Below are 27,939 nucleotides of genomic sequence, written 5' to 3'. Positions count from 1 at the left end.
TGGAGGGCACCGATGCCCCCTCCTACGCTAATTATTTTCCCAAAGTCACCGGATCAAAATTCTGAGATAGCCATTCTATTAAGCGTAGTCGAAAAATCTTATATAACTATGTCTTTGGGGACGACTTACTCCCCCACAGTCCCCGTGGGAGGGGCTACAAGTTACAAACTTTTATCAGTGCTTACATATCATGAAAAGAGAAATCACCAATGCAACAGCACAAACACAAAAAAAAAAAAAACTGGCCTATATAGGGCTTCGCCACTTATGAGAATTTAGAGTGGCGAAACCCTATATAGGCCAGTGTATTCTCCTGATGAGCCCTTATGTTGGGTGTTGCCTCTGAATAATTTGTCTATATTATTTTTTCTATTGTTTGGTAAATGACGACTTATACTTATTGACGACATGACTGCCTGTCCATGGATTATTCTTTATGGTTGATTGTGTGTGGCTATGCTGTTTGACCTATGTGATTGTATGGATGAGTAGGGTTAAGGCCTCATTCAAGTGCTGGTCTATATTAATCACTAATTTAGGAAAACAGTCTTCCTTTTCTCCTTCTGTCTCTTTTTTTTTTTTTTTTTTTTTTTTTTTTTGTGTTTGTGCTGTTGCATTGGTGATTTCTCTTTTCATGATATAGTTATGGTTATTTGTAAGTGTACAGACGTTTTCAGGGGGATTTTTTGGTTTGGGGGGGGGGGGGGAGTTGAAAAGAGGTGGACATGTTAGGTGAACTTTCCTTGGAGGAATTTATCATGGGGGAAAAATTTCCATGAAGGGAGCGCAGGATTTTCTAGCATTATTTAAAAAAAAAAAATGAAAAAATAAATGTGAAAAGTTTTTTTCGACTGACAGTGAGGAGCAGCATTAAAATTTAAAACATGCAGAAATTATTGCGCATATGAAGGGTTTACCTCCTCGTAATACTTCGCTCTTCACGCTAAAGTATTTTTAGTAATTTTAACTATTTATTCTACGGCCTTTGTTATCCAAGGGTCATTCTTAAGGAATTGGGACAGAATTTAAGCTTTAGTGTAAAGAGCGAGGTATCGACGAGGGGTGAACTCCCTCATATACGCAATAAAACATACGAATATAGAAGTTTGTTGCCTAAGTTAATTCGTAAATTACGTATATTTTTTACTAATGAAAATGTTCGTAAAAAAATTAAAAGTTCTAGTTGTCTTTTTAAGTAATCAAAGAATTGGTGGGCAACTAGCCTTCCTCCCTCTCTCCTTTTTTCTCAAAATCTTCCGATTAAGACTATGAGAAAGCCATTTACCCAAAAAAAATTAATTTTTAAATTTCGTTTTAATTATTCATGTGTGGAGAGCCAAGATCAAAACATGCATTAATTAAAAAACGTCCAGAAATTAAATAAAAAAAAACAAGTTTTTTTTAAATGAAAGTAAGAAGCGACATTAAAACTTAAAACGAACAGAAATTAATCTGTACATGAAAGGGGCTTTTCCTCCTCAACGGCCCGCTCTTTACGCTAAAGTTTTTACCGTTTTAAGAAGTAGAGTTAATAGAAAGAGTCAAACTTTAGCGTAAAGAGCGGGCCGTTGAGGAGGAAAAGCCCCTTTCATATACGGATTAATTTCTGCTCGTTTTAAGTTTTAATGTTGCTTCTTCCTTTCATTTAAAAAAACTTGTTTTTTTTTATTTAATTAAAACTAGAAACGAACAGAAATTACTCCGTATATGAAAGAGGTTGTCCCCTCTGCAACGCCTTGCTCTGCACGCTAAAGATTGACTGTCACAACCCTACTTTTTAAAACAATTAAATAAAAAAAACAAGTTTTTTTTAAATGAAAGTAAGGAGCAACATTAAAATTTAAAACGAACAGAAATTATTCCTTATATGAAAGGGGCTTTTCCTCCTCAACGCCCCGCTCTTTACGCTAAACTTTGACCCTTTCTCTTAACTCTATTTTTAAAAACAGTAAGAAACTTTAGCGTAAAGAGCGGGGCGTTGAGGAGGAAAAGTCCCTTTCATATACGGAGTAATTTCTGTTCGTTTTAAGTTTTAATGTTGCTCCTTATTTTCATTTAAAAAAACTTGTTTTTTTATTTAATTTCTGGACGTTTTTGAATTAATGCATGTTTTGGTCTTGGCTCTCCGCACATAAATAATTAAAACAAAATTTGCATATTAATTAATTGCAATTAATTGGAAGATTTTGAGAAAAAAGGAGCGAGGGAGGAGGCCTAGTTGCCTTCCAATTTTTTGATTACTTAAAAAGCAACTAGAACTTTAAACTTTTTACAAACGTTTTCATTGGTAAAAAATATACGCAACTTACGAATTAAATTACGTAACGAACTTCTATATTCGTATGTTTTTATTGCGTTTATGAGGGGGTTCGACCCTCGTCGATACCTCGCTCTTTACCCTAAAGCTTGAATTTTGTCCCAATTCCTTAAGAATGACCTCTGAATCACAAAGGTCGTAGAATAAATAGCTGAAATTACTAAAAATACTTTAGCGTAAAGAGTGAGGTATAACGAGGAGGTAAACCCCTCATATGTGTAATAATTTTTGTTCCTTTTAAGTTTTAATGCTGCTCCTTACTTTCAGTAGAAAAAACTTTTCATATTTTTTTTTCAAATAATGCTAGAAACCCTGCGCCCCCTTCATTGAAATTATCTTCCCCCATGACAAGTTTATCCATGGAAATATCCTCCCACGTAACCTCCCCCCTCAAATCTTCCCCCTAAACAAAAAAAAATCCCCCCTGAAAACATTTGTACACTTCCCAGTAACCATTACTATATGTAAACACAGGTCAAAGTTCGCAACTTGCAACCCCTCCCACGGGGATTGCGGGGGAGTAAGTCGTCCCTAAAGACACAGTTTTTAGGTTTTTCGACTATGGTGAATAAAATGGCAATCTCAGAATTTTGATCTGGTGAATTTCGGGAAAAAATGAGCGTGGGAGGGGGCCTAGTTGCCCTCCAATTTTTTTGGTCACTTAAAAAGGGCACTAAAACTTTTAATTTCCGTTAAAATGAGCCCTCTCGCGACATTCTAGGACCACTCAGTCGATACGATCACCCCTGGGAAAAAAACAAAAAAACAAATAAACACGCATCCGTTATCTGTCTTCTGGCAATAAAAGCGAAATTCCACATTTGTGTATATAGGAGCTTGAAACTTCTACAATAAGGTTTTCTAATACGCTGAATCTGATGGTGTGATTTTCGTTAAGATTGTATGACTTTTAGGGGGTGTTTCCCACTATTTTCTGAAATGAAGCAAATATTCTCAGGCTACTAACTTTTGATGGGTATAACTGATCTTGATGAAACTTATATATTTAAAATCAGCATTAAAATGCGATTCGTTTGATGTAACTATTGGTATCAAAATTCCATTCTTTAGAGTTTCGGTTACTATTGAGCCGGGTCGCTCATTACTACAGTTCGTTACCACGAACTGTTTGATAAAAAAAAAAACTTTAGCGTTATGAGCGAGGCGTTGCGGAGGGGACAAACTCTTTCATATACGGATTAATTTCTGTTCGTTTTAAGTTTTAATGTCGCTTCTTACTTGCAGTTAAAAAAAACTTGTTTTTTTATTTAATTTCTGAACGTTTTCGAATTAGTGCACGTTTTGATTTTGGCTCTCCGCACATAAATTATTAAAATGAAACTTGTATATTATTATTTTTTTTGGCTAAAAGACTTTCTCATTGTTTTGATTGGATGATTTTGATTAAAAAAAAAAGGGTGGGGAAGGAGGCCTAACTCCCTTCCAATTTTTGGTTACTTAAAAATGCAACTAGATTCTTTATTTTTTGTACGAACCTCTTTGTTAGTAATAATCATACGTACCTTACGAATTAACTTACGTAACGAACTTCTATATTTTTGCAATTGTATAACGTATATGAGGGGGTTTGCTCCCTCGTCAATACCTCCCTCTTTACACTAAAGCTTGAATTTTATCCCAAGTCTTTAAAAATGACCCTGAATCACAAAGGCCGTAGAACAAATAGTTGAAATTACTAAAAATACTTTAGCGTAAAGAGCAAGGTATTATGGAGGAGACTAACCCTCTATGTACGTAATAATTTATGTTCGTTTTAAGTTTTAATGCTATTCATTACTTCCAGGTGAAAAAATTGTCTTTGTTTATTTTCTCATTGGTTATTTTTTTAAACAATGCTAGAAAATCCTGCGCCCCCTTCATGTATACTCTCTTCTCCCATGATAAATTCCTCAATGGAAAAATCCTCACACGTAAAATCCTCCACGTGTGGAATACATACAAGAGGAGACACCCCAAGCTTAGTACTTGAATAACCGTTTCATAAGATGCTACACCTTTTGAAATGATCTGTCAGTCACAGCTTAGATACCAACATACAGTTGTGAAATACTCCTTGCCCATGAGAAGCTTTTGGTACCGAGCGCTGAACTTGGCGACTCCTCCAAGCCCGTGATCCAACGCATAGGTGCTACAACACTATAGGCGGGAACGCAGTTTTGTTTTTTTGCACACACAGTTTAGACACCAATATCGGTTATCTAAGCCGTTCTGCCAGTTTCCTATCTCCAGCCGCTAGCATCGCTACCGCGCACTGTGCCCCAAAAATAAATCGAGGTGTCATAACTGCATATTGGTGTCTAAGCTCTGCTACCTGCTTATTCTATTCCTCAAGACACAGTTACTGACTCATTTCCAGGGATATTCAGCAGTACAAAATTAAGGAGAAGACCTAGGTAAATAGTTGACTTGTGGTATACCAGGGCTAAGGTTCTTGGTATCTTTTTGCAATAAATTATGTTACAAAACGAAAACAGAATTACCTAATTCCAATGTTCTAGATGGCTTAATCTGAAATTAAACGTATGCTTGTGCTTTCAACCAAAGTTTATAATTAAATGAAACAAAATAGTGAATTAGAGGGCATATACTCTAACATAGTCAACTTTCATAGCTGCTTCTTCTCCCATCCATGTTGATTCCCAGCTGCCACGTGCGTTCCAAAAGTCTAGAAGGGCCTAGAAGAGAAAAATCTGTATAAAGCACTGACATAATGGTTGGAGGTTTGTGTTCCCTCTAAAATATTCCATTTTGGGCAAAGCTTTGATTTGCACCTAAAAGACCAAGTCCTTCAGTCTTTGAATTCATAAGTTTCAGACCTGTCCATTAACTAAAACAGAATTATGATGTGGCTTAAGAATTTTCAAGGAAAGGCCTAATTTAGAAAGCCCAGTAAAACAAAGAAAAAAGAAGCAAATACAGCACATGGTGCCTAATCAGGGCAATAAACTGATACCAAAATCAATCAAGAAAGTTCAAAAATAACAAAAATTAAAGAAAATGATCAGAGCAACCACCAAGGTCATAGAAGTGTGGAAATATGAAATACCAAAACACAAACCTTAATTCATGCATGTCTATTTTGCAAGAAAATGGGCATGAATTAAATTAATATGAAAATACACTTACTAATAGATAAAAGAGTTCGATTCCGGAGAGAAGGGAGGGTCTTTCTCCCGTCTTTTTTCTTGCAAAATGAATCTTCAAAAACACTGTTTAGATTTTCAACTTAACCAAACAAACTTCAAACTAATCATTTCTTCTGTTACTTTCCCTTTTAATTCAATTTTTAAATTGATGTAAAATCTGCCACTAAGTATTTCGATTATGTAAAAAATGCTAAAACATATATATTCAAATACTACAGATTAACCTGAAATATAAAATTTTTTAAAAAGACTGTGGGATCAAATCAAGAAAATAAAATTTTCTTAATGAAAATAAAAAATTTGCGACGAAGGAAAAACATTCAAAGCCAAAAATATAACTATCAACATTAATTAAATTTTGAATTTTTACTTGCAAAACAAAAGTAAGAAGAAAAGGCTTATTGGCCTCTTTATTTGTCGACAATTCTGCTTTTGTCAAATCTTTATTGTTTATTAATCTGTACAATCTGTACATTAATAGGAAAAAATCTATATTTTCTATTGTTATCTTGTATAGTAAGTTTTCTGTAGTTGTCTTCTAGGAAATAATTATGTTACTGCTTACTGGTTACTACAATCAAGGAAATTCTATTACAGGATACCAAAAAATGTGAAAAATCGGATCTTCTTGGACACTTTCTCAGAATCTGTATCGGTTTTGTAGTTTGGTTCACTCAGTTCCAAGCCTGTTTTTTTCGCTTAAGAGGATGCAAGTTGGATAAAGATATTCAGCTTTTGTATTCACGTGAATTTCTGCTTTCACGCTGGATCTTTTCAATGAACGTATGTTTCTCATTGCCGTCTTTTTAGCAAAAAAGCAGATATGACGTACCAGATTCACATAATTCATGTTCACGCGTATACGATAATGACGTACAAAACGACTCTAAAAATGAACTAGAACCATACATTTCCAATCAAATAAGCCTCCGCTAAGGTTCATACGACCACTCCTTCCACAAAAACTTTATTTTTCCCCGAGCCGTAACTAACAACCCTTTTTCCGAGAATCTGAGTTTTTTGTTTTTTTTTAAGCTTAAATGGCTTGTTATGTGATTTTTGGTCTATTTCTGAACCAATTGCTATCTTAAAATTTCTATCAGATGTATTTCGGAAAAACACGACCTGTGGGAGGGGGGCATCTGTCGTCAGATTATTTTGACTTTTAAAAAGAGCAATAGAATTTCTGATTACCAATCCAATGAGCCCCTCTTAAGGTTATACGACCTTCCTTTCTAAAAAAAAAGCAACTTATATGTCCCCACGGCACAACTTACAACCCTTGCCTAGAGGGCTGTGGAAAAGGGGTTTTCATTCTCAAATAAATTATTTCCAGGCCTTTCACGTATGTTGAACAAAATGGCTACTTTAAAATTTTTACTTAATGTGTTTCGGAGAATGATGAGCGGGGACTGTCTATCCTCCAATCACTTATAATTATTGAAAAGGGCGCTAGAACTTCCAATTCCCAACCGAATGGACCCTTTTCGAAGTTTCTACGACAACTCTTTTTATGCTAAGTTTCCTGGGCTAAAAAAAAACAAAAAAAATGATAAATAAGTAATACGTTGTGCCCTTGTCGCTCTTTACTCAGGCAGCGCTATTGTACTGCCTATGATAATAGAACAAGGATGTGTCGAATTTTTTTTTAACTCTATATCCTACACGACAGCTTTCAGCCCTGTCATGCATTACGACAGTGCTTTATTTCTAAGATTAACAAATTACACCAGTAGCTTTTGCAAAACTATACCCTCCCATCCCCTTCCAATCGAAGCACGGAGATTCTTGCTTAAGGTAACTAATTCGTAAAATTACTTCAATTTATGAGCCATCTTTTTTATTGCAGTTTCTCACCGCAAAGTGAGGTTTGCAAATGCATCTGGGTAGGTCTTTTGAATGGTTGTCTTACTAGCTCTATCTGTTAATTCCTCCGAATATAGGTTCAACTAGGTATAATAGCCTACAAGTGGGAAAGGACTAGTAACATGATCGGAAATTTATTCTAAAAAGCAAATTTTGAACCTGATTTGGTACGAATGCAAAAACTGATATGGGTACGTATTGGTTACCAATCATAAACTGATTGGTACGAATGCATATACCAATCTGATTTGGTACGAATGCCACCAATGCATAAATGTATACAGTACTGCAAGCCCCTATTTTCCCCACTTAAAGACTTTGTGAGACACTGATGCTGAGCATTTTCTTTGAATTCATCTTCATGTGTATATGATAATGCATTTAATCAACCAAACTGTTTAAACCGAAATCCAAATCAATGTAGTTCAAACAATACTTCCTACTTCAACTATTTCCCTTATGGCTCTAATGTTTCTGTATTCCATTTTGAAAATGATTGTGTTACTGTACAGATATTTATATAATGATATTCACAGTAACATATTAACAATCAAACTTACTTGCGGTAAGTTTGGCACCTTATTATAGTGAATTATTTCAATATGTCAATATAATGAAACATTGACTTATTGAAAAGATAATTTACAAGATCTACTACTAGCAAGCAGATTTTGCCATTATATGAGGGCCATAGCCCCCCGCTCCCATGTGCGTTACATTAATATATACCTCACGTGGTTTCTTACAAACAAGCCGCAGTAAGCGCACAAAGAAGTCATGACCAAGATGCTTTAGAGAAAAAGAAAAGCTACATCACGACTTGTTGTTGCTGTTTTAGTTTTTTAAACAAATTATTGCAAAATCAAACTTACCTGTGGTGATTGATTAGACCAAGGTTTAGGTGGTCCTGAATTGACTGCTTCGTCAGGGAAGAAGGAATTAGTCCCACCAACAGCAAGGTTCATAATGAAATAGAACTGGAAAATATTTTATTAATAAGTATTAAAGTTTCCTTAAATACGAAAAGGGAGGGAAAAGAAAAACGAATATCTCTAGTCTTTCTAAGAGACTGAAATAGCCTACCACTAATTGGCTATTGGCCAACAAAAAAATATTTCTATTTTTTGCCATGATCGATGTGCAAACAGGCGACAGGAGATCTAATTTAATTGACCCCTTCGCAATCTAGAAAATGATATAAAATATGATATAAACTTAGACAACTTAAAAACTTAGAACCAATAAAAACTGTCCTTAATTGGAACCCCTACAAAATGTCTATATTCTATCCTATCTTTCTACCTATATCCTGTCTTTCTAGGCTATATCCTATCTTTCAACAGAAGAAAAAATAAATAAAAAACTCTTTTTACTAATTGAAAAGACCGCCCCTTCCATAACTGTAAAAGCATTGGCGCTTTACTGACAGCAAATTATATTATAAGTATTTTATTTTGTAATTGTTATATATATATACATATATATATATATAATATATGCATTCATTCGAGGAGCATGCCCCACGCTGTGAGTCGATCGCGGATGATAACCACCCATCACAAACTTGATGTATCTCTGGGATGTTTACAGCCGTTTGCAGTTGGATCGAAGTCGGATATATGTGTGGCAGGGGTTTCAGCAGGTAGGTGAAGTAAATGACCGTATCAAGGAAGCAAACGGGAGTCAAGCTGTTCGAACAGGGGTGATAATTTAAAGGACCGGAGGTTATCCATGTTCCGTACCCTGTCCAGCTACCCAAAGTGTCCGGTTTTCCAGAGGTGTTTGTCTGGACATCATCTACCTTTATCATTTGCGACTGAGTCAATGGCCAAGTTTCCGATGAGTACAATAAAACACCTGCTACTGAAAAAGAATAGATACAAGCTTTCATGAGACGTCTGATCTGTTGTTTGTGGAGTATTCTTCTCAGAAGACGGCCAACAATGGCGTTCGCCTTGGCCACCCTTGCTGATATCTCTGTATCAACATTTCCATTAGAACATACAATTGAACTAAGGTAGGTGAACTGCTTGACTATCTCAACAATCTGGTCACATACTTCTATAAATGTCAGGGGGCTGCATGATGTCTGTTCCACAAGCAATATTTTGGACTTGGCCCAGTTTACTTTTAAACCAAGTTTTTCTGCAACAGATGCTCCTCAGCAGTATCCCTAATACTGCAGTAACATAATCTACATTATACAGTGTTGCAAATAAAGCTTGAAAAAAAATTAGATATGTAGTTCCTAAAAGAAGCGAACAAAATGTTTAAATTTTTTCTGCAGGATGAGACTACTTATCACATTTATTTACCTAACTACAAAATCACACTGATGGTTCGATTGTACAACTAGTCCGAACGAATTTGGATGACAAATTCCAAAAATTAGGGCTTTTTGTTTTTAAGATAGTGACAAAGTAAATTGATTGATTTTCATCTGCTCTTCTTTTTTTCCATTCATTGATCAAATATTTTCGCACACAATATTTTCGCGTCTTTTTTTTCTTAGTTCTTGAAACTCAGTCATATTAATATATTGTTCCTCATTTACAATTGAGTTTTCAGTAAATACGTTTTCAGTAAATACTTTGGAAAGTAAATACTGCAAATTACCTCTTGATCAAATGGTGCCAATTTACTTGCACCCACCCATGGATTGTCTTGACCGGCGGGGAAAGCTCCATATTCCCAGAAACCGTTCGCTGGTGGTTCGACTCTTCCGGTTTCAACGCCGTCTATTGTCAAGCTTATATAATCTGAAATCAGAGAAAAAGAATATAGATGTGGTCGTCTTGTGGCGGTGCAGTGGATTTGATCTCAGCTTGGGAATACAGAACCTGGAATTTAAACCCAACATGTAGCAACACACTGCGGAACTGACGCCAGGACTTTAGCAGTCAAAAAGAGTCGTAAATCCGATATACAAAATAAAAAGGATATTAAACGCATGTTCTTACACATAGGATGCAGAGAAATTCTTTTAAAGGTTTTGTCAACTTAAAGGCTTTTTTATAGTTAGATTTTGTTGAGAGTGTGTACTTAGAGCTAAATTTTCTTATATTCTCGATAAGATTCTTAGGGAAATTCTGAAAGTGCCGAAAATGTCATATTAAAACTTTTTTGGTAGGATATACCCATCTTAGGTCTATTTACTGAAAACCATGATTTTCTAAGTTTTTTGGTTGTTCAAAAATTATGCAGTTTTTAGGGCAGCACTATCTTTTCACCAGCGTTGCAAATTCGAACCCTGAAACTGAATGACCAGAGCTAGTGAATTAATAAATTTGATAATAGTTTTCACCTTTAAAACACAAACATTAACAAACTGTTGATTTCCAAATATAGTTGTACCTTCAAAAAGACTATCTTTTTTTAAACTGTTTTGCGTGGTGAATGTTTGGAGTGAAATTTTCTTTTATTCCAAATTTCCAGTTTTTCATATTTACCGGTCCCAAATTTGCAGTTGTTTATGTCCCGAATTCCCAACTTTTCATGGTTTTCAAGATATATATGTTTCTACTTAACATATTAATACAATTATATTTAACTTTTACTCCTCTTGGTACTTTAAGAGTGTTAAGAGCTATTTACGCTACAAAAAACTTATAGGATATCTTGAAAAAGTACGAACGGTATTCTCAATCCCAGAAGGAATAAATTTAGCGTGGAGACTCATGATAGACCCTCCCAGAAAATAGTCGCTTTTTATTCATTTTATTAAATTTGTTAAAAATCGACTTTTCATATTTTGTTTAACATTTTAGTTAAAGTTTTGTGGCAAAAAGCTAAGTGGTACATCAAAGTCGTGAAATCTTCTTTTCCCACACACAAATAGCATTTTCCCTTGTTTATAAGGTTTATTCTAATAGAAAATATTCGATTAAAATGACCTTCAGAAATGAATAGAATAGTCAATTTTAAGAGAAAAAAAAATTCTAATAGAATACACGATATTCTATGATAATAATCTCTATAAATGAAAGAAAATTTCATTTCTACGTGGATTAAAAGACGGGGGAAAATCAAATGAAATAATAACTTTAATCTTTTAATGAACTAGAATCTTTAGAATATCATTCTAGCTAAAAAACGTTTGATTTTAAGACTTCTTATTCTACTTATCTTTCCTAGTAATAGGTTAAGTTTCATGGTGACGCAGAACACCATCGTGGAAGGATTTTCTATAGGAGGACAACTGCGGCAGGGCGTAAGATCCGGTTATATGGACAACGGCCTCTGCAAAGGGCCACCTTGACCCTTTCGGGGTACCTGCAAGACTGGAGATCCTGTGATCAAGTCTATTCCCACTTGAGAAGTGGCACCCTCGAGCAAATTATAGCCTAGTAAATGACACAGCGTTCGCACAAGAACTGATTAATGGATAATTCTTCTGGACTTCGTCTGTCTTGAGGGGCGTTTTCAGGCTGAAAAACCTCTTCCTTGCTAATTTATCTACTATGAGTTGCCTCCTCGTAGTAGCATATCGTAGGCATGAATATATAATGAATCGGAGTTAATAGGCTTGGGACTGTCTGTGCAGGATTTTGACTCCTGTCAATAGAGGAGCATCGCCAAGGGCTGAAAACCATGTTGTGACCAAGATGGGCCCAGAATTGCACAAAGCCTTCATTTTCATACTTGAAGTCCCAGGGACGTCTGGTTGTCCGGTACTAAGCTGGCTTAAGCGCCTCAGTTGGACTTGATAAGATATGTTGATTCCTGTCCTGCACTGGTATCCCGGATCATCGCTTTTCCTGAGGCCAAAATAATTTCAATCATTAAAAGAACATGAAAATTGGAATGTTACGACGTTAAAAAATGACTATCGTGTCGACATTTTAACTGATGATTTCAGAAGATTCAAACTGGACTTATTAGGAGTTTCAGAAACTCATATCCCAGGGGTAGGAAGCACGAAATTAGGTGACATAGAACTTGTTTACTCAGACAGGAAGGATGGGGTATAGGATGGGGCTCATGACGAATAAGGAAGCTGCTAAGTCTTGTTTAGGCTATGAAGGTATAAATAATTGAATACTAATTGCTCATTTTATGGCTAAAAATTTCAGGATATCAGTTATAGTAGTATTTGCCCCTGTAAAATTCACTAACGGAGATACTAGTGACTTAGATGAATTTTACTTACCGTTACAGGAGCAAATAGACAGGGTCCCAGGTAGAAATATAGTGTTTTTACTTGGACATTTTAACGCCCAGGTCGGTAGAAATAGGGATAGATGGTATCTTAGCGTAGGTAAATTTGGTGTTGGAAAAGAAAAAAAAGTAATGGTTACAGACTTTTGCAATTTTGTAGCTATAACAATCTAGTTATACCCAATACGGTGTTTGGTCGTAAATTGGTGCACAAGTTGACATGGTATTCACGTGATGGTAAGACAGCAAATCTCACTGATTATGTTACAAAAAATCGAAGACGGGCAGGATCAATAAAAGAGGACTAGGGTATTTAGGAGTGCTGTTATTGATGTCAAAAGTAAAGATCACCATATAGTATTGTCGAAGGTTAACTTAAAGCTAAAATTTCGGAAGGGTGACTAGTTCTTGGGAAGTTATGATGTTAGGAGACTCGAGGATAGGGGTTTGAGAGAAACTTTCCAGGAACAGTTGAATACTAAACTTGAGAGTTTAAAATTTGAAAAATGGAAGATGGCTGCAATAATTTTAGAAAAGCAATTTGCGAAAAATTGCTTAAGGAAAAAACTTTTTTCTTTTAAGGAAAAAACTTAAGACTGCAACTTGGAATATTAGTAAAAAACCTTTATGTTTAATAGAGAGAAGAAGGAGTTTGTACAAGAATTGCCTGAGTGATAGATAGTATGAAAATAAAAGTAATATAAAGAAAGTGGAAAAAGCATTAAAATATGAACTAAGGAGGTTTGAAGTGGAGGCCATGGATAAAATTACCGAGGATCTGGAAGATGCAGCTAGACAGCATAATAGTAAAATGTTGTACTGGAATTTTAAGAAAGTGAGAGGGAGTAGTCAATCTGGCCTTTTCGAAGTTAAAGACAGGAACAGGGCCAAAATTAGTGATAAGGATAGAGTCAAAGATAGATGGACAGAACATCGTGAGAATGTGAATATGAATGAGCAAGTGAACTATCCCCTTATTTTACACTCATCGAAAGCAAACATGCCCTTTCCAATAATCTCTCCTGCAGTTTTCTATGATCATCAATTTCATTGACAATCAATTTGATTACAAGAATATTGTTATAATAATATATTATTATTATTAATTATAATAATATTATTTCTAATATAGCTATTATTTCAATAATACTAATAAATAATAACAATTATACTAATATAATAATCATACTAACAAGGTATTATTATTTATAACTGAAATTATAAATAATCATAAAATTTAAGTCAAATCAACGTATTTATGTCAAGCTTGCACCACCATTTTGAAATTGCCTATCAACAATAATTAACGTTCGACTTACCTGGTGTCCATTCCAAGCCATATATATGGAAATCAGAGTCATAGCCAGGGACAGAATTCTTGCTCCAGCTTGTTTTCTCATATTGGTTAAGGAAAAAGTGTGGACCCCAATGTAGTGTCTGAGAAACTTGCTCTGCACCAATATTGACACCATTCAGCATCAGTCCACTGTTTCCTCGAGATTCAACAATATCAATTTCACCAGACGCCGGCCATTGTCCATAATCTTGGTATCGTGGGAGCATCCATATAGCTGTAAATAATAAATAAAATAATATAATAATAATAAATAATAATAAAAAACAAAATAATAATAAACAAAACTCAAAGTTTCCCGACTTCATAACGAGATAACTTAAAAGAAAAACTTTGGCTTCCGGCTAAAAACTTGCCTTGCATACCTTGGCTCCTTGCTGGGTAGTACCTTATTAATTTCTGGGTACAAAATCATCTAAAGTCAGGGTAGCAGTACTCATATCATAATATGTTTCGATTCAATAAATGTAACATACGAAAGGATTGTGTCTTCCAGTAAAATAAAAAAAAAAAGTTTTTTTAAATGAAAGTAAGGAGCGACATTAAAACTTAAAACGAACAGAAATTACTCCGTATATGAAAGGAGCTTTTACTCCTCAACGCCTCGCTCTTTACGCTAAATTTTGACTCTTTCTCTTAAATCTACTTTTTAAAACAGTAAAAAACTTTCGCGTAAAGAGCGGGGCGTTGAGGAGGAAAAGCCCTTTTCATATACGGAGTAATTTCTGTTCGTTTTTAGTTTTAATGTCGCTCCTTACTTTCATTTAAAAAAAACTTGTTGTTTTAATTTAATTTCTGGACGTTTTTGAACTAATACATGCTTTGATCTTGGCCCTCCGCACATAAATAATTCAAACGAAATTTGCATATTGATTTTTTTTTTTTGGCTAAATGGCTTTCTCATAGTTTTAATCGGAAGATTTAGAAAAAAAGGAGCGCGGGAGGAAGCCTAGTTGCCCTCCAATGTTTTGATTACTTAAAAAGGCAACTACAACTTTTATTTTTTTACGAACGTTTTCATTAGTAAAAAATATACGTAACTTACGAATTAACTTATGTAACAAACTTCTATATTCGTATGTTTTTATTGTGTATTTGAGGGGTTTCACCCCTCGTCGATATCTCGCTCTTTACACTGAAGCTTAAATTTTGTCCTAATTCCTTAAGAATGACCCCTGGATCACAAAGGCCGTAGAATAAATAGTTGAAATTACTAAAAATACTTTAGCGTAAAAAGCGAGGTATTACGAGGAGGTAAACCCCTCATATGCGTAATAATTTTCTGCCCGTTTCAAGTTTTAATGCTGCTCCTCACTTTCAGTAGAAAAAAAACTTCATATTTATTTTTTCATTGTTTTTTTAAATAATGCTAGAAAATCCTGCACCCCCTTCATTGAAAGTCTCTTCCCCCATGATAAGTTCCTCCATGGAAAGATCCTCCCGCGTAAACCCCCTCAACTCTCCCTCCCAAACCAAAAACATCCCCCTGAAAACGTCTGCACACTTCCCAGTAACCATTACTATATGTAAAAACAGGTCAAAGTTTGTAACTTGCAGCCCCTCCCACGGGGACTGCGGGGGAATAAGTCGTCCCCAAAGACATAGAGATTAGGTTTTTCGACTATGGTGAATAAAATGGCCATCTCAGAATTTTGATCCGGTGATTTTGGGGGAAAAAATGAGCGTGGGAGGGGGCCTAGGTGCCCTGCATTTTTTGGTCGCTTAAAAAGGGCACTAGAACTTTTAATTTCTGTTAAATTGAGCCCTATTTTGATATTCTAGGACCACTGGGTCGATACTATCACCCCTGGGAAAAAAAAACAACGAAAAAAAACAAAAAAACAAATTTTTGCCAGTCTTCTGGCAAAAATGGCAGACAAAAAATTTGTCTTCTGGTGGAATTCCACATTTTTGCAGATATGAGCTTGAAACTTCTACAACAAGGTTCTCTGATACGCTGAATCTGATGGTGTGGTTTTCGTTAGGATTGTATGACTTTTATGGGGTGTTTCCCCTATTTTGTAAAATGAGGTAAATTTTCTCAGGCTCGTAGCTTTGAATGGGAAAGACTAATCTTGATTAAACTTATATATTTAAAATCAGCATTAAAATGCAATTTTTTTATGTAACTATTGGTATCAAAATCCCATTTTTTGGAGTTTCGGTTACTATTGAGCCGGGTCGCTCCTTACTACAGATCGTTACCACGGACTGTTTGATTTATAGGTTATGGCAATTAATGATCCCATTGGCACCTTGTATAGATGGAGGTTTTATCAGGTCATCTACAGTTATTTCTTCATTTTCTTGAGCACTGAAAATCGGGAATCGATGCCCCCACTTTAAGATATTTTTAAATATCTTGCACACCGGAAATACCAGGTGACTAGCCAAACTTTAAGCGGCATCTTTTTCCTTATGAGGCTCGAGTCAAAAATCTGCCTTTGTTTTATTGAAACTGTAGATATCTAAAAAGTTATTTGTGGGAATGAAAAACTACTAATATCAATGAAATTTTATTGTTTCTAAGTTCAAACTAGAAAAGTTACAAGCAAGTTCAATTGTTTTTAACTTTTGATTTTAATTTTCAAGTTTATGTTCAATCCGAAATTTTCTGAAAATTAGAAAAATTCTTTTAATTTTAAAGTAATTCTAATATTTATAAATTAAATTACGATAGGTTTTCAGTCTGAGCATAGGTAATTAAAAGTCAAAAATAAAAATATAACAAACAAATATGTATATAATATTTTTATTTGGGTCAAGGCCGTAAGTAGGATTTTGTTCTCGTTTTACAAAAACTTCAAAAACGAATCAAAACTTTGTTTATATGCATTTTGTTACGTTTTTCTGAATTGGAAAAACATTATAGGGCGGGGAGGGGGGTTAATGCTCCATAGCCCCATTGCCTGTTTTGACTTTTTTGGGGATTTTCATAGTTATCGCTGTTATGCTCCTTTTTTCTTCTTTTTCTTTTTTCTCTCTTTTGCACGTTGACATTCGCAACAATTCATGACAAGGTCAATTACAACAAAAACTTACAAGATTGAAAATCAAGCGATTAATAATGATTTTTATCCTTATTTTCTACCGAATTTCCATTTATCTATAATGTAGCAAATAATGTTTTAGTGTATGTTTGCCACCGTCTTATTTCTAGTACTAATTGTTTTAGGTTCACATATGAATCATTTTAAACTGCCAATCCTTCCATTCAACCATGGTTTTCTAACCTTTGGCATCGTGCTGAACACAGATTTTTATAAGGGCTTTCAATTTCTATATTCGAGCCACAATTCCTATACAAGAGCCTCGCCACAAGTTGAGGCTCATGTGCCCATCCTCTCCCAACCCACCCATGTAATATATTTTTTATCTCTTATACTTTTTTTTGTCATTGCTTATTCAATTTTATTCTATGAGTAGTCCACTCTTTCTCCCGGAGTATCTCAAGGACCCTCTGTGGTGCGCTGGAGTTCTGGGCTCCAAATTTTAGTTGGTAAACCAGTGTATCTCGGTCTTTACATCCATGCAGAACCTTTGAAATAAATAATACTCTTCGAGGATCCCTACACAATGCATATCTTATTTCTTTTACCATTTCCATTTTCCATTACCATTTTCATTTAAATACTAACTATTTTGATTTGTAGAAAATTTTGAAACAATAGCGTAAGATTCATATTTTTGAAACACAAATTTTGGGGGACATATAGGGATGACATAATTTCAGTATGGAATTATGGGGAGGAGGAATTAAATGGTTTTTTAGAACACTTTAATTTTTTGGGAAGGTGATTTAAAATTTACAGTAGCATTAGAAGAGGATAAGAAACTTCCAGAAACCTACTAACAACAATAGATTTTTGTCGTTCTTCTCCGGTCATGCTCGCCGAGTAAAAATTGGTTTAATCATATCCTTAACTGACCGCAATTTTAGAATTTGTTCTCCAAAATTCATTGAGGAGGAATTATTGTTGTTAAAATGAAATTTTAATAAGTAACCATTATCCAGGCTGGTTAATTCACCAGACTTTTTCGAAAAGAAGGAAAAAATTTCTAAAATTTTCTAACGATATTCTGGAAACAAGAGAAAGGAAAGATGTTTTTTTTTTACCATATGTTCAGGGCTGAGTGAAAAACTTAAAAGAATTTTACGAAATAATGGTCTAAAGGTAGCTTTAAGAGGTAGTAATACTTTGGCTAATTTTTTTTTAAATCTGGAAAGGATCGAACTTCCGTAGAGCAACAAAGTGGGGTTTATAAAACCCCATGTACTTGTGGAAGCTCTAATGTGGGACGTACTAACCAGAATTTGAAAATGAGATTACTACAACATTATAATTCTATTTCATCGTCCTTAAAAGCAAAATTTCAAACTTGAGAATTTCACATCGACTCTATCAAAACATGTTTATAATTACCAAATCATTTTATTTTTTTGAAAATGTTTCTTTGATTTCTAGAGACCAAGGTTTAAAGCAAATTTTCAGGGAAACAATTGGAATTAAAAAAAAATTATTCAAGAATAATTCCATGAACAGAGATACAGGTGAATTTGGATTGAATTCAATTTATGATAATTTACTGAGGTCAAATAAAGTATGTCTCACCTTACCTAAGAGCTATAGTAGACAGAGCTAAGATTTGTAGCTAAGCTAAGAGCTACCTGATTTTTCAGATAAATCTAATGAACCGGAACCGAAAAGGTCAAGGAGATTCGCTTCCGCTGTTGCATTGAAAAAAAAGAGCAATAAACTATATGTAATTAGTTTATTGGGTATAAACTTTGTTTTGTTTTATTGATGTCTTTTAGTTTTACTGCTGATGATGAACACTGCATATGTGTTCAAAATATCCAGTTAAAAAATTTTACATCTGCTCACTGTCGACTAAAATGTTTCATTCCTATTTTGAACTGTTATACTTTCATAAGCTTTTATTGAAATTCAAAAAACACTTCAATGTAAAGAGCGAGGTCCTGAGGAGGGGACACCCCCGCTCATATACATAATAATTTCTGTTTGCTTTAAGTTTTAATGTTGCTCCTTATGTTCCTCCCACGTTAGCACCACCACTAGAAAATCCCCCTCTTCGAAAATATCATTATGCTTCCCAATAGCCAAAACTAGATACTGAGGGGGGGGGAACAACCTTCCTCATATACGTAATAGTTTCTGTTCGTTTTAAGTTTCAATGTTACTCCTAATGTTCCTCCCAAGTAAGCACCACCACCAGAAAATCCCCCTCCTCGAAAATATCTTTATTCTTCCCAATAGCCAACACTATATGTAAGCAATGGGCAAAGTTCATAACTTGCAGTCCTTCTCTCAGGGGCTCAGGGGGATCAAGTCATACTCAAAGACATGTTTATTAGATCTTCAAATAATGTTGAAAAAAATGGTTATCTCAAAATTTTGATTGGACAGATTTGGGTAAAAAAAAATGGGGCGGAAGGGGATTCACCCCTTCCGCCCCAGATTGGTGGGGATTCACCGCTCTTTTATTATTCTAATAAAAGAGCGGTGAATGTACTATACGGATAGCTGCCCTCCAATATTTTGATCGGCACTAGAACTTGTGATTTCGGATAAAATGAGCTCTGCCCCGATCTTCTAGAATAACTGGTTCAATGCAATCACCATGGGAAAAAAACAACAAAAAAATAAAGAAATATACATCGGTAATATTGCTTCAGGCAAAAAAATAAAAAATCCACATTTTCGTATATAGAAGCTTGAAATCCCACAGTAGGCTTCTCTGATATGCTGCATCTGATGGAATAATTTTCATTTAGATCACTTGATTTTTTAGGGGTTTTCCCCCTTTTTCAATATATAGGCTCAGGCTCGTAACGTTTGATGAGTAACATTAAACCTCAAGAATTTTATGTATTTTGAATAAGCATCAGAATTCAATTCTTTTTACGCATTTATTATTATGAAAACTCTGTTTCTTTCAGTTTCACTTACTATTGAGCTGCATCGCTCCTTACTAACAGTTTGTTACCACGAACTTTTTGATACTAGTATGCTCAGTACCTAACCTGTATCAGTACCTTCGGAAAACTTAAACAACTGCCAGGCTTTCAGACATTACTTTAAAGCCGATTAGAAGTGTTTATACAGGCCACCAAAATCGTACCACCCTTAGAATTTTATGATGGTGGACATGTGACATAACTTAAAGTTTGTCCGAAAGGAAACCTGGCTTATCCTCCCCAGAAATTCCTCCTGCGGAAAATTCCCCCCTCCTCCTGTGAAAAATTTTCTCCGCACGTAAAATTGAGCAGCCGCAAAGGAAGTATGACAAACAAAAATGTTGAAGACAAAAATAAACTTTGGAGTAATCTACCTATATTCCCAATATAGGCAGAACATATGGTGTACAATACTCTATAGTATTAATTTTTACATTTTTTATTTCTTTTTCATGCGTTTCTTTGAAAATCCGTTTTAAGCAATCTACTTAGTTATCAGTAAAGCAAAAAAGCCCTCTAACCCCGCGGGGCGTGAGAAGGGTGGCAAAATCACGATTATTAGAGGTAATTAACGTTGACAATAAATTTAAGCGGATTATTCATTTTGATTTCTCATCATTTTAGTTCCATTTGTTCATTTATAGCATTCCCAGCTCGTTTTGATTTTACATTTAGTATAAGCTAGTTTAAACTAATTTTAAGTTTTGAATTTGTTCTTCAATATTAAAGAAAAATAAACTTTTCTAACTTAATTTATTAAACAGCTTACGTGTCTTCTGTGATTGCATTCAATCTAAAAAAGGCATCCAAAGGGAATACGAAACTGATTGGAGTCATACATATCGCCGATCTTCGACTATTTACTATTGAATAAAATATTAGAATAGAAATAAACAGAAAAAAGATAGATATAATAGGAAGATACAAATAAAAACAGCAGTACTGTTTCTGCTACGATGCATGAGAAAATCATTAAAAAATAAAATATTTCAGAGAGAATGGGAAATTTTCGATTATTGATATTAATTTCTATAGGATTAAGAGTGAAAAGTAAGTAATATTTAATCAAAATTCTTTTGTTTCCACAAATTGTTTAAAACTTAAATTCCAGTGTGAACAAGGTAGGTCTAGGATAGCTTGGAAAAATAATGGCAGGCTGAGTGAACTAGCTAAGTAACAGCTGCCCTTAGGCTATTACCGGTACAGCTTGTCACTCAATGAAACGAATCACTAAATTTTAGTAATTTTTTGGTTGATTTAGTGATTTTCCTCAATAATCTAGTGGTTTATGTACTGGTTTAGTGGTTTTTTTTTTAATATAAGAAATTCTTGAAATTCTGATAGATCACTAAGGGATGCGACCATTTACAGCTGATAGAAATTAGATTTTTTGATCTCCCTTGCATTTTAAAATATCTTTAGAGACAATCATGAGGCAGTTTGGAGTATTTAATTATTTAAAAGACCTAATAAATCTGTAAAATTTATTTTGAGGGAAGCTCTAAAAAGATCGGGGAATTATCACTGCCCTGAAAAATAGCTGACCTAAGAATCAAAACTTCTATGAATAAATCTAAAGTCTATGTTATCCCCTGAGAAGATTATTTCAACTTTGAAAGTATTATGACATTCGCAAAACAACTGCAAAATACTAAATAGTGCTGGTTTTACTTCCCAACACTAACGCCGGTATCCGCTTTCACCAAAATATCATATTTTTTCAGACATCCTTTCGCGTTAATATTTTTTTTAATAATAGCTTACCTGGCCAAAACCAATCACCGCTCGGCATTCTTGCCCGAATTTCAACCCTGCCAAATTTGAAGGAAAATGATTCAGCCGTACGTTTTACTTTCCAACACTAACGCTGGTATCCGCTTTCATCAAAATATCATATTTTTTCAGACATCCTTTCGCGTTAATATTTTTTTTTTAATAGCTTACCTGGCCAAAGCCAATCACCGCTCGGCATTCTTGCCCGAATTTCGTGAAGGAAAATGATTCAGCCGTACGTTTTACTTTCCAACACTAACGCTGGTATCCGCTTTCATCAAAATATCATATTTTTTCAGACATCCTTTCGCGTTAATATTTTTTTTTTTAAATAGCTTACCTGGCCAAAGCCAATCACCGCTCGGCATTCTTGCCCGAATTTCGTGAAGGAAAATGATTCAGCCGTACGTTTTACTTTCCAACACTAACGCCGGTATCCACTTTCACCAAAATATCATATTTTTTCAGACATCCTTTCGCGTTAATATTTTTTTTAATAATAGCTTACCTGGCCAAAGCCAATCACCGCTCGGCATTCTTGCCCGAATTTCAACCCTGCCAAATTTGAAGGAAAATGATTCAGCCGTACGTTTTACTTTCCAACACTAACGCTGGTATCCGCTTTCATCAAAATATCATATTTTTTCAGACATCCTTTCGCGTTAATATTTTTTTTTTTTAATAGCTTACCTGGCCAAAGGCAATCACCGCTCGGCATTCTTGCCCGAATTTCGTGAAGGAAAATGATTCAGCCGTACGTTTTACTTTCCAACACTAACGCTGGTATCCGCTTTCATCAAAATATCATATTTTTTCAGACATCCTTTCGCGTTAATATTTTTTTTTTAATAGCTTACCTGGCCAAAGCCAATCACCGCTCGGCATTCTTGCCCGAATTTCAACCCTGCCAAATTTGAAGGAAAATGATTCAGCCGTACGTAAACGTGCTGAGACTATTGGATTTAAAATATTCGTCGGATTTCCTACCCTCTCGCATCCATAAAAATTCCCAGCTGTGCATCTGAAAGTAAAAAAGAACGGTAAAAATCCACATTATTTTATTAAAGGCAAGTTCAGACCGAAGAAAGTATTTAATAAATGAAACTCTCTTAAGTCTAAGAAATTTGTCCATAGAATAAAATGATTACGATACTCGTCCCTAAAGAGATATAACTACTATAGCATTTTCGAGAGTAGGCTATATTCTGTTATACAATATACATTTATATTGTTATTTACTATGGTATTTTATTACACAACTACCATTTCACAAATTGGAAACTTGTATTTATTTTAAACAGTATTTTTTCTGGTTATTTTTTTTTTAGTTTTTGTTATTTTTGAGGTTTTTCTGTTTTTTTTAGTTAATCATAGTTGACTATTAACCTTTGATTACAAACAACAATGAGTCGAATACTCCAGCCCATGAACGCGTCATTTTCATCAGACGACGTGAAATTTGGCTGCCAAAGTAAAATTTGACTCCTGAACGGAATTATGACTTCAGTCAGAAGCTAGGTTGAAGTTCAAAAGTTAAAACTTAAAATTTCAAAGTGGCGTAATCAAGGATCTAAAATGCATTAGCTTAAGTCTAAATCCCTTAACTGTTTCCAAAACCTTAAAAACAGACCTGAAGCAATTGCTTCAATTTCTGATCAAACAGTTCGTGGTAATGAACTGTAAGTAAGGAGCGACATGACTCAATAGTAACTGTAACCCTAAAAAACAGGATTTTTACAGCAATAAATATATCAAAAGAATTGTCTTGTTATGCTGGTCCTAAATATATAAAATTTACTATGTTTAGTGTTACTCATCAAAAGCTACGTGCCTGAGAAAATTTTCCTGATTTTAAACAGAGTGGGTAAACATCCCTTTAAAGTCCAGGGGTCTTAATGAAAATCACATCATCAGATTCAGCATATCCGAGAACCCTATTATAAAAGTTTCAAGCTTGCATCTTCAAAAGGGTGAATTTTTGTCTTTTTTTTTATGCGATTTTAAACAGAGTGGGTAAACATCCCTTTAAAGTCCAGGGGTCTTAATGAAAATCACATCATCAGATTCAGCATATCCGAGAACCCAATTATAAAAGTTTCAAGCTTGCATCTTCAAAAGGGTGAATTTTTGTCCTTTTTTTTATGCGATTTTAAACAGAGTGGGTAAACATCCCTTTAAAGTCCAGGGGTCTTAATGAAAATCACATCATCAGATTCAGCATATCCGAGAACCCAATTATAAAAGTTTCAAGCTTGCATCTTCAAAAGGGTGAATTTTTGTCTTTTTTTCTGCGATTTTAAACAGAGTGGGTAAACATCCCTTTAAAGTCCAGGGGTCTTAATGAAAATCACATCATCAGATTCAGCATATCCGAGAACCCAATTATAAAAGTTTCAAGCTTGCATCTTCAAAAGGGTGAATTTTTGTCTTTTTTTTTATGCGATTTTAAACAGAGTGGGTAAACATCCCTTTAAAGTCCAGGGGTCTTAATGAAAATCACATCATCAGATTCAGCATATCCGAGAACCCAATTATAAAAGTTTCAAGCTTGCATCTTCAAAAGGGTGAATTTTTGTCTTTTTTTCTGCGATTTTAAACAGAGTGGGTAAACATCCCTTTAAAGTCCAGGGGTCTTAATGAAAATCACATCATCAGATTCAGCATATCCGAGAACCCAATTATAAAAGTTTCAAGCTTGCATCTTCAAAAGGGTGAATTTTTGTCTTTTTTTTTATGCGATTTTAAACAGAGTGGGTAAACATCCCTTTAAAGTCCAGGGGTCTTAATGAAAATCACATCATCAGATTCAGCATATCCGAGAACCCAATTATAAAAGTTTCAAGCTTGCATCTTCAAAAGGGTGAATTTTTGTCTTTTTTTTTATGCGATTTTAAACAGAGTGGGTAAACATCCCTTTAAAGTCCAGGGGTCTTAATGAAAATCACATCATCAGATTCAGCATATCCGAGAACCCAATTATAAAAGTTTCAAGCTTGCATCTTCAAAAGGGTGAATTTTTGTCTTTTTTTCTGCGATTTTAAACAGAGTGGGTAAACATCCCTTTAAAGTCCAGGGGTCTTAATGAAAATCACATCATCAGATTCAGCATATCCGAGAACCCAATTATAAAAGTTTCAAGCTTGCATCTTCAAAAGGGTGAATTTTTGTCTTTTTTTTTATGCGATTTTAAACAGAGTGGGTAAACATCCCTTTAAAGTCCAGGGGTCTTAATGAAAATCACATCATCAGATTCAGCATATCCGAGAACCCAATTATAAAAGTTTCAAGCTTGCATCTTCAAAAGGGTGAATTTTTGTCTTTTTTTCTGCGATTTTAAACAGAGTGGGTAAACATCCCTTTAAAGTCCAGGGGTCTTAATGAAAATCACATCATCAGATTCAGCATATCCGAGAACCCAATTATAAAAGTTTCAAGCTTGCATCTTCAAAAGGGTGAATTTTTGTCTTTTTTTTTATGCGATTTTAAACAGAGTGGGTAAACATCCCTTTAAAGTCCAGGGGTCTTAATGAAAATCACATCATCAGATTCAGCATATCCGAGAACCCAATTATAAAAGTTTCAAGCTTGCATCTTCAAAAGGGTGAATTTTTGTCTTTTTTTTTATGCGATTTTAAACAGAGTGGGTAAACATCCCTTTAAAGTCCAGGGGTCTTAATGAAAATCACATCATCAGATTCAGCATATCCGAGAACCCAATTATAAAAGTTTCAAGCTTGCATCTTCAAAAGGGTGAATTTTTGTCTTTTTTTTCTGCGATTTTAAACAGAGTGGGTAAACATCCCTTTAAAGTCCAGGGGTCTTAATGAAAATCACATCATCAGATTCAGCATATCCGAGAACCCAATTATAAAAGTTTCAAGCTTGCATCTTCAAAAGGGTGAAATTTTTTCTTTTTTTTTCTGCGACTTTAAACAGAGTGGGTAAACATCCCTTTTAAGTCCAAGGGTCTTAATGAAAATCACATCATCAGATTCAGCGTATCCGAGAACCCTATTATAAAAGTTTCAAGCTTGCATCTTCAAAAGGGTGAATTTGTGTCTTTTTTTGCCAGAAGAAAGATTTTCCTTTTTTATTTAAAGTCGTCCGATCAATATTTTGAGATCAATATCAATGTTAGCTGAAAGGCTCAATAAGCATGCCGTTCGAGATAATATGATCCTCCACAGCCCCAGGGGAAGGTCTTTCAGTTATAAAATTTGCCCATTGTTTACGTATAGTATCTGTTATTGGGAAATATGCATACAGTTTTCAAGTGGAGGGGGGAGGTGAATTTTCTGCTGGGGGGATTTTTCACGGCGATAATTTTTCCATGGAGAAGAATGTTTTTCAGGGGGTTAACTTTACAGGGAAATTATACACTGGGGGAATTTGCCAGAATTCCTATACGAATTTCTTTTTATTAGTCTTATTTTCTCTTTGTCGACTCGATTTTACATGTGAAGATGTTAAGGAGAATTGTCTACAGGGAATTTTTTACCAGGTTGGAGTTGTCTAAAGTATCTTTCTATAGGAGGCAGATTTGTCACGGCAGAAATTCGCCACGGTGGACCTTTCCACGGGATAAATTCTCCAGAGGGAGTTTTCTGCGGGAGTAACTTTCTACTAGGGGGCGGGGCATTTGCGGGAAAACTTTTCCATGGAGATGGAGATTTTAGGAATGATTTTAAAAACAATTTTTCAAATGAAAGTCTTTTCCACAATAAAAGTTCTCTAAGGAAATGTTTCAATAGAACCGTACACAAGAAATTTCTGGAGGAAAATTTTCAGCTAGAACGGAATTGTCTGCGAGGAATTTTTCTAGTGTGGGCGGGGATTTTTCACGGGAATAGTTTGAATGGAGGGATTTTCCATGGGGATAAGGAATTTTCCATAGGGGGGAGTGAAGTGGTTCCTGGAATTATTTAAAAACGATCAGAAATTAAATAAAAAACAAGATTTTTTTTCAACTGAAAGTAAAGAGCAGCATCAAAACTTAAAACGAATAGAAATTATTAATTATACGAGGGGGGCTGCCCTCTTCTTAATGCCTCACACTTTACGCTAAAGTTTCTTTTTTAGTCCCGATTCTTTAAGAACGGCTCCTGAAACATAAGGGCCGTTTAATTAGAATAATAAGCTTTGTTAAAAAATCCAGATAAACTTTAGCGTAAAGAGTGGGGTAATGAGAAGGGGCAATCCCCTCATATAATTAATAATTTCTTTTCGTTTAAAGTTTTAATGTTGCTCTTTGCTTTCATTTGAAAAAAAAATCTTGATTTTTTCTTTAATTGCATCGAGCATTGCGACCTAATCAGATCAAGAGCCAATCTGTAGTCTGGGTGTAAATAAATAACTTCGAAGATCACACTGCCTTTCCATGACGAAAGTAAAACAGTTCAAAATAGGGATGAAACGTTTTAATTGACAGTGAACAGATATAAAATTATTTAACTGGATATTTCGAACACATATACAGTGTTCATCATCAGCAGTAAAACTTCATCATCAGAGTTTTACTGCTGATAATGAACACTGTATATGTGTTCGAAATATCCAGTTAAATAATATTATATCTGTTCACTGTCAATTAAAAGGTTTGATCCCTATATTGAACTGTTTTACTTTGGGTGTAAATAAGAAGTCTTATTGATTAAAGGATTTAGTTCGGTCTCTGAATAAGCAGGGACTAAATTTGCTATGGAGCATGGACCAAATGACCCATACCCTAGTCCTCCAACTGAAATTTAGCGTCTTCTAAAGTTTTGTAAAAACTAAGATAGGTCTACATAATTCAAGCATCCACAGAAACGGATCAATTTTATTTACTATACCTTTCCCTTTATGGTACTATTTGGTTTATTTATCCTTTTTCACTTGTTCATTTTACAAGACTTGGAAAAATGGCCCCAATTGCCTCCCTCGCCAGTATTTTACGAAATTACACTCCTTTATATAAACAATTCGAAATGGGAGCCAACAAATTATTCGGACCGTTCGTGCAAAATAATGATCTTTAGGTATCAAGCCCTCCTCCTTCCCCCATAGATTTTGAGATTTGTTTTTGTTTTCGTGAAAAAATAAAAAAAACAAATTGACCCCTCCCCTCCCTTGAAAAAACATTTGAAGCCTACTCTCCTTCCCCGAGTAAGTACTTGAGCCGCCTACAGTAAATACAAGTGCTTCTACACACACGATTTTCATGGCACTTGGTATCTATCAAGTGACACATAGCGATCGCAAATTCTGTCGGTCTGTCGGTCCCAGTTTTGCTAGTTTAGGCACTTCCAGGTAAGCTAGGACGATGAAACTTGGCAGGCGTATCAGG

The 27,939-nt window shown here is 34.8% G+C and overlaps 1 protein-coding gene across 1 annotated transcript in view; it reads right to left on the bottom strand.

Moving 5' to 3' along the window:
* Window positions 1–4,866: 4,866 nt before the first annotated feature.
* LOC136032710 (beta-1,3-glucan-binding protein-like) overlaps window positions 4,867–27,939 on the bottom strand; it is a 39,469-nt gene continuing 16,396 nt past the window's right edge. The window contains 5 exon segments of the mRNA XM_065713017.1: window positions 4,867–5,013; window positions 8,223–8,327; window positions 9,967–10,109; window positions 13,827–14,078; window positions 22,472–22,635. Coding sequence (XP_065569089.1) covers window positions 4,912–5,013; window positions 8,223–8,327; window positions 9,967–10,109; window positions 13,827–14,078; window positions 22,472–22,635 — 766 coding nt within the window. The 3' untranslated portion in view covers window positions 4,867–4,911.

Source organism: Artemia franciscana, chromosome 11, assembly GCF_032884065.1.
Source record: "Artemia franciscana chromosome 11, ASM3288406v1, whole genome shotgun sequence".
In the NCBI taxonomy this organism is placed as follows: domain Eukaryota; kingdom Metazoa; phylum Arthropoda; class Branchiopoda; order Anostraca; family Artemiidae; genus Artemia; species Artemia franciscana.
The sequence above is the reverse complement of the archived record's forward strand: the minus strand, read 5'-3'. Positions and strand labels throughout refer to the sequence as shown.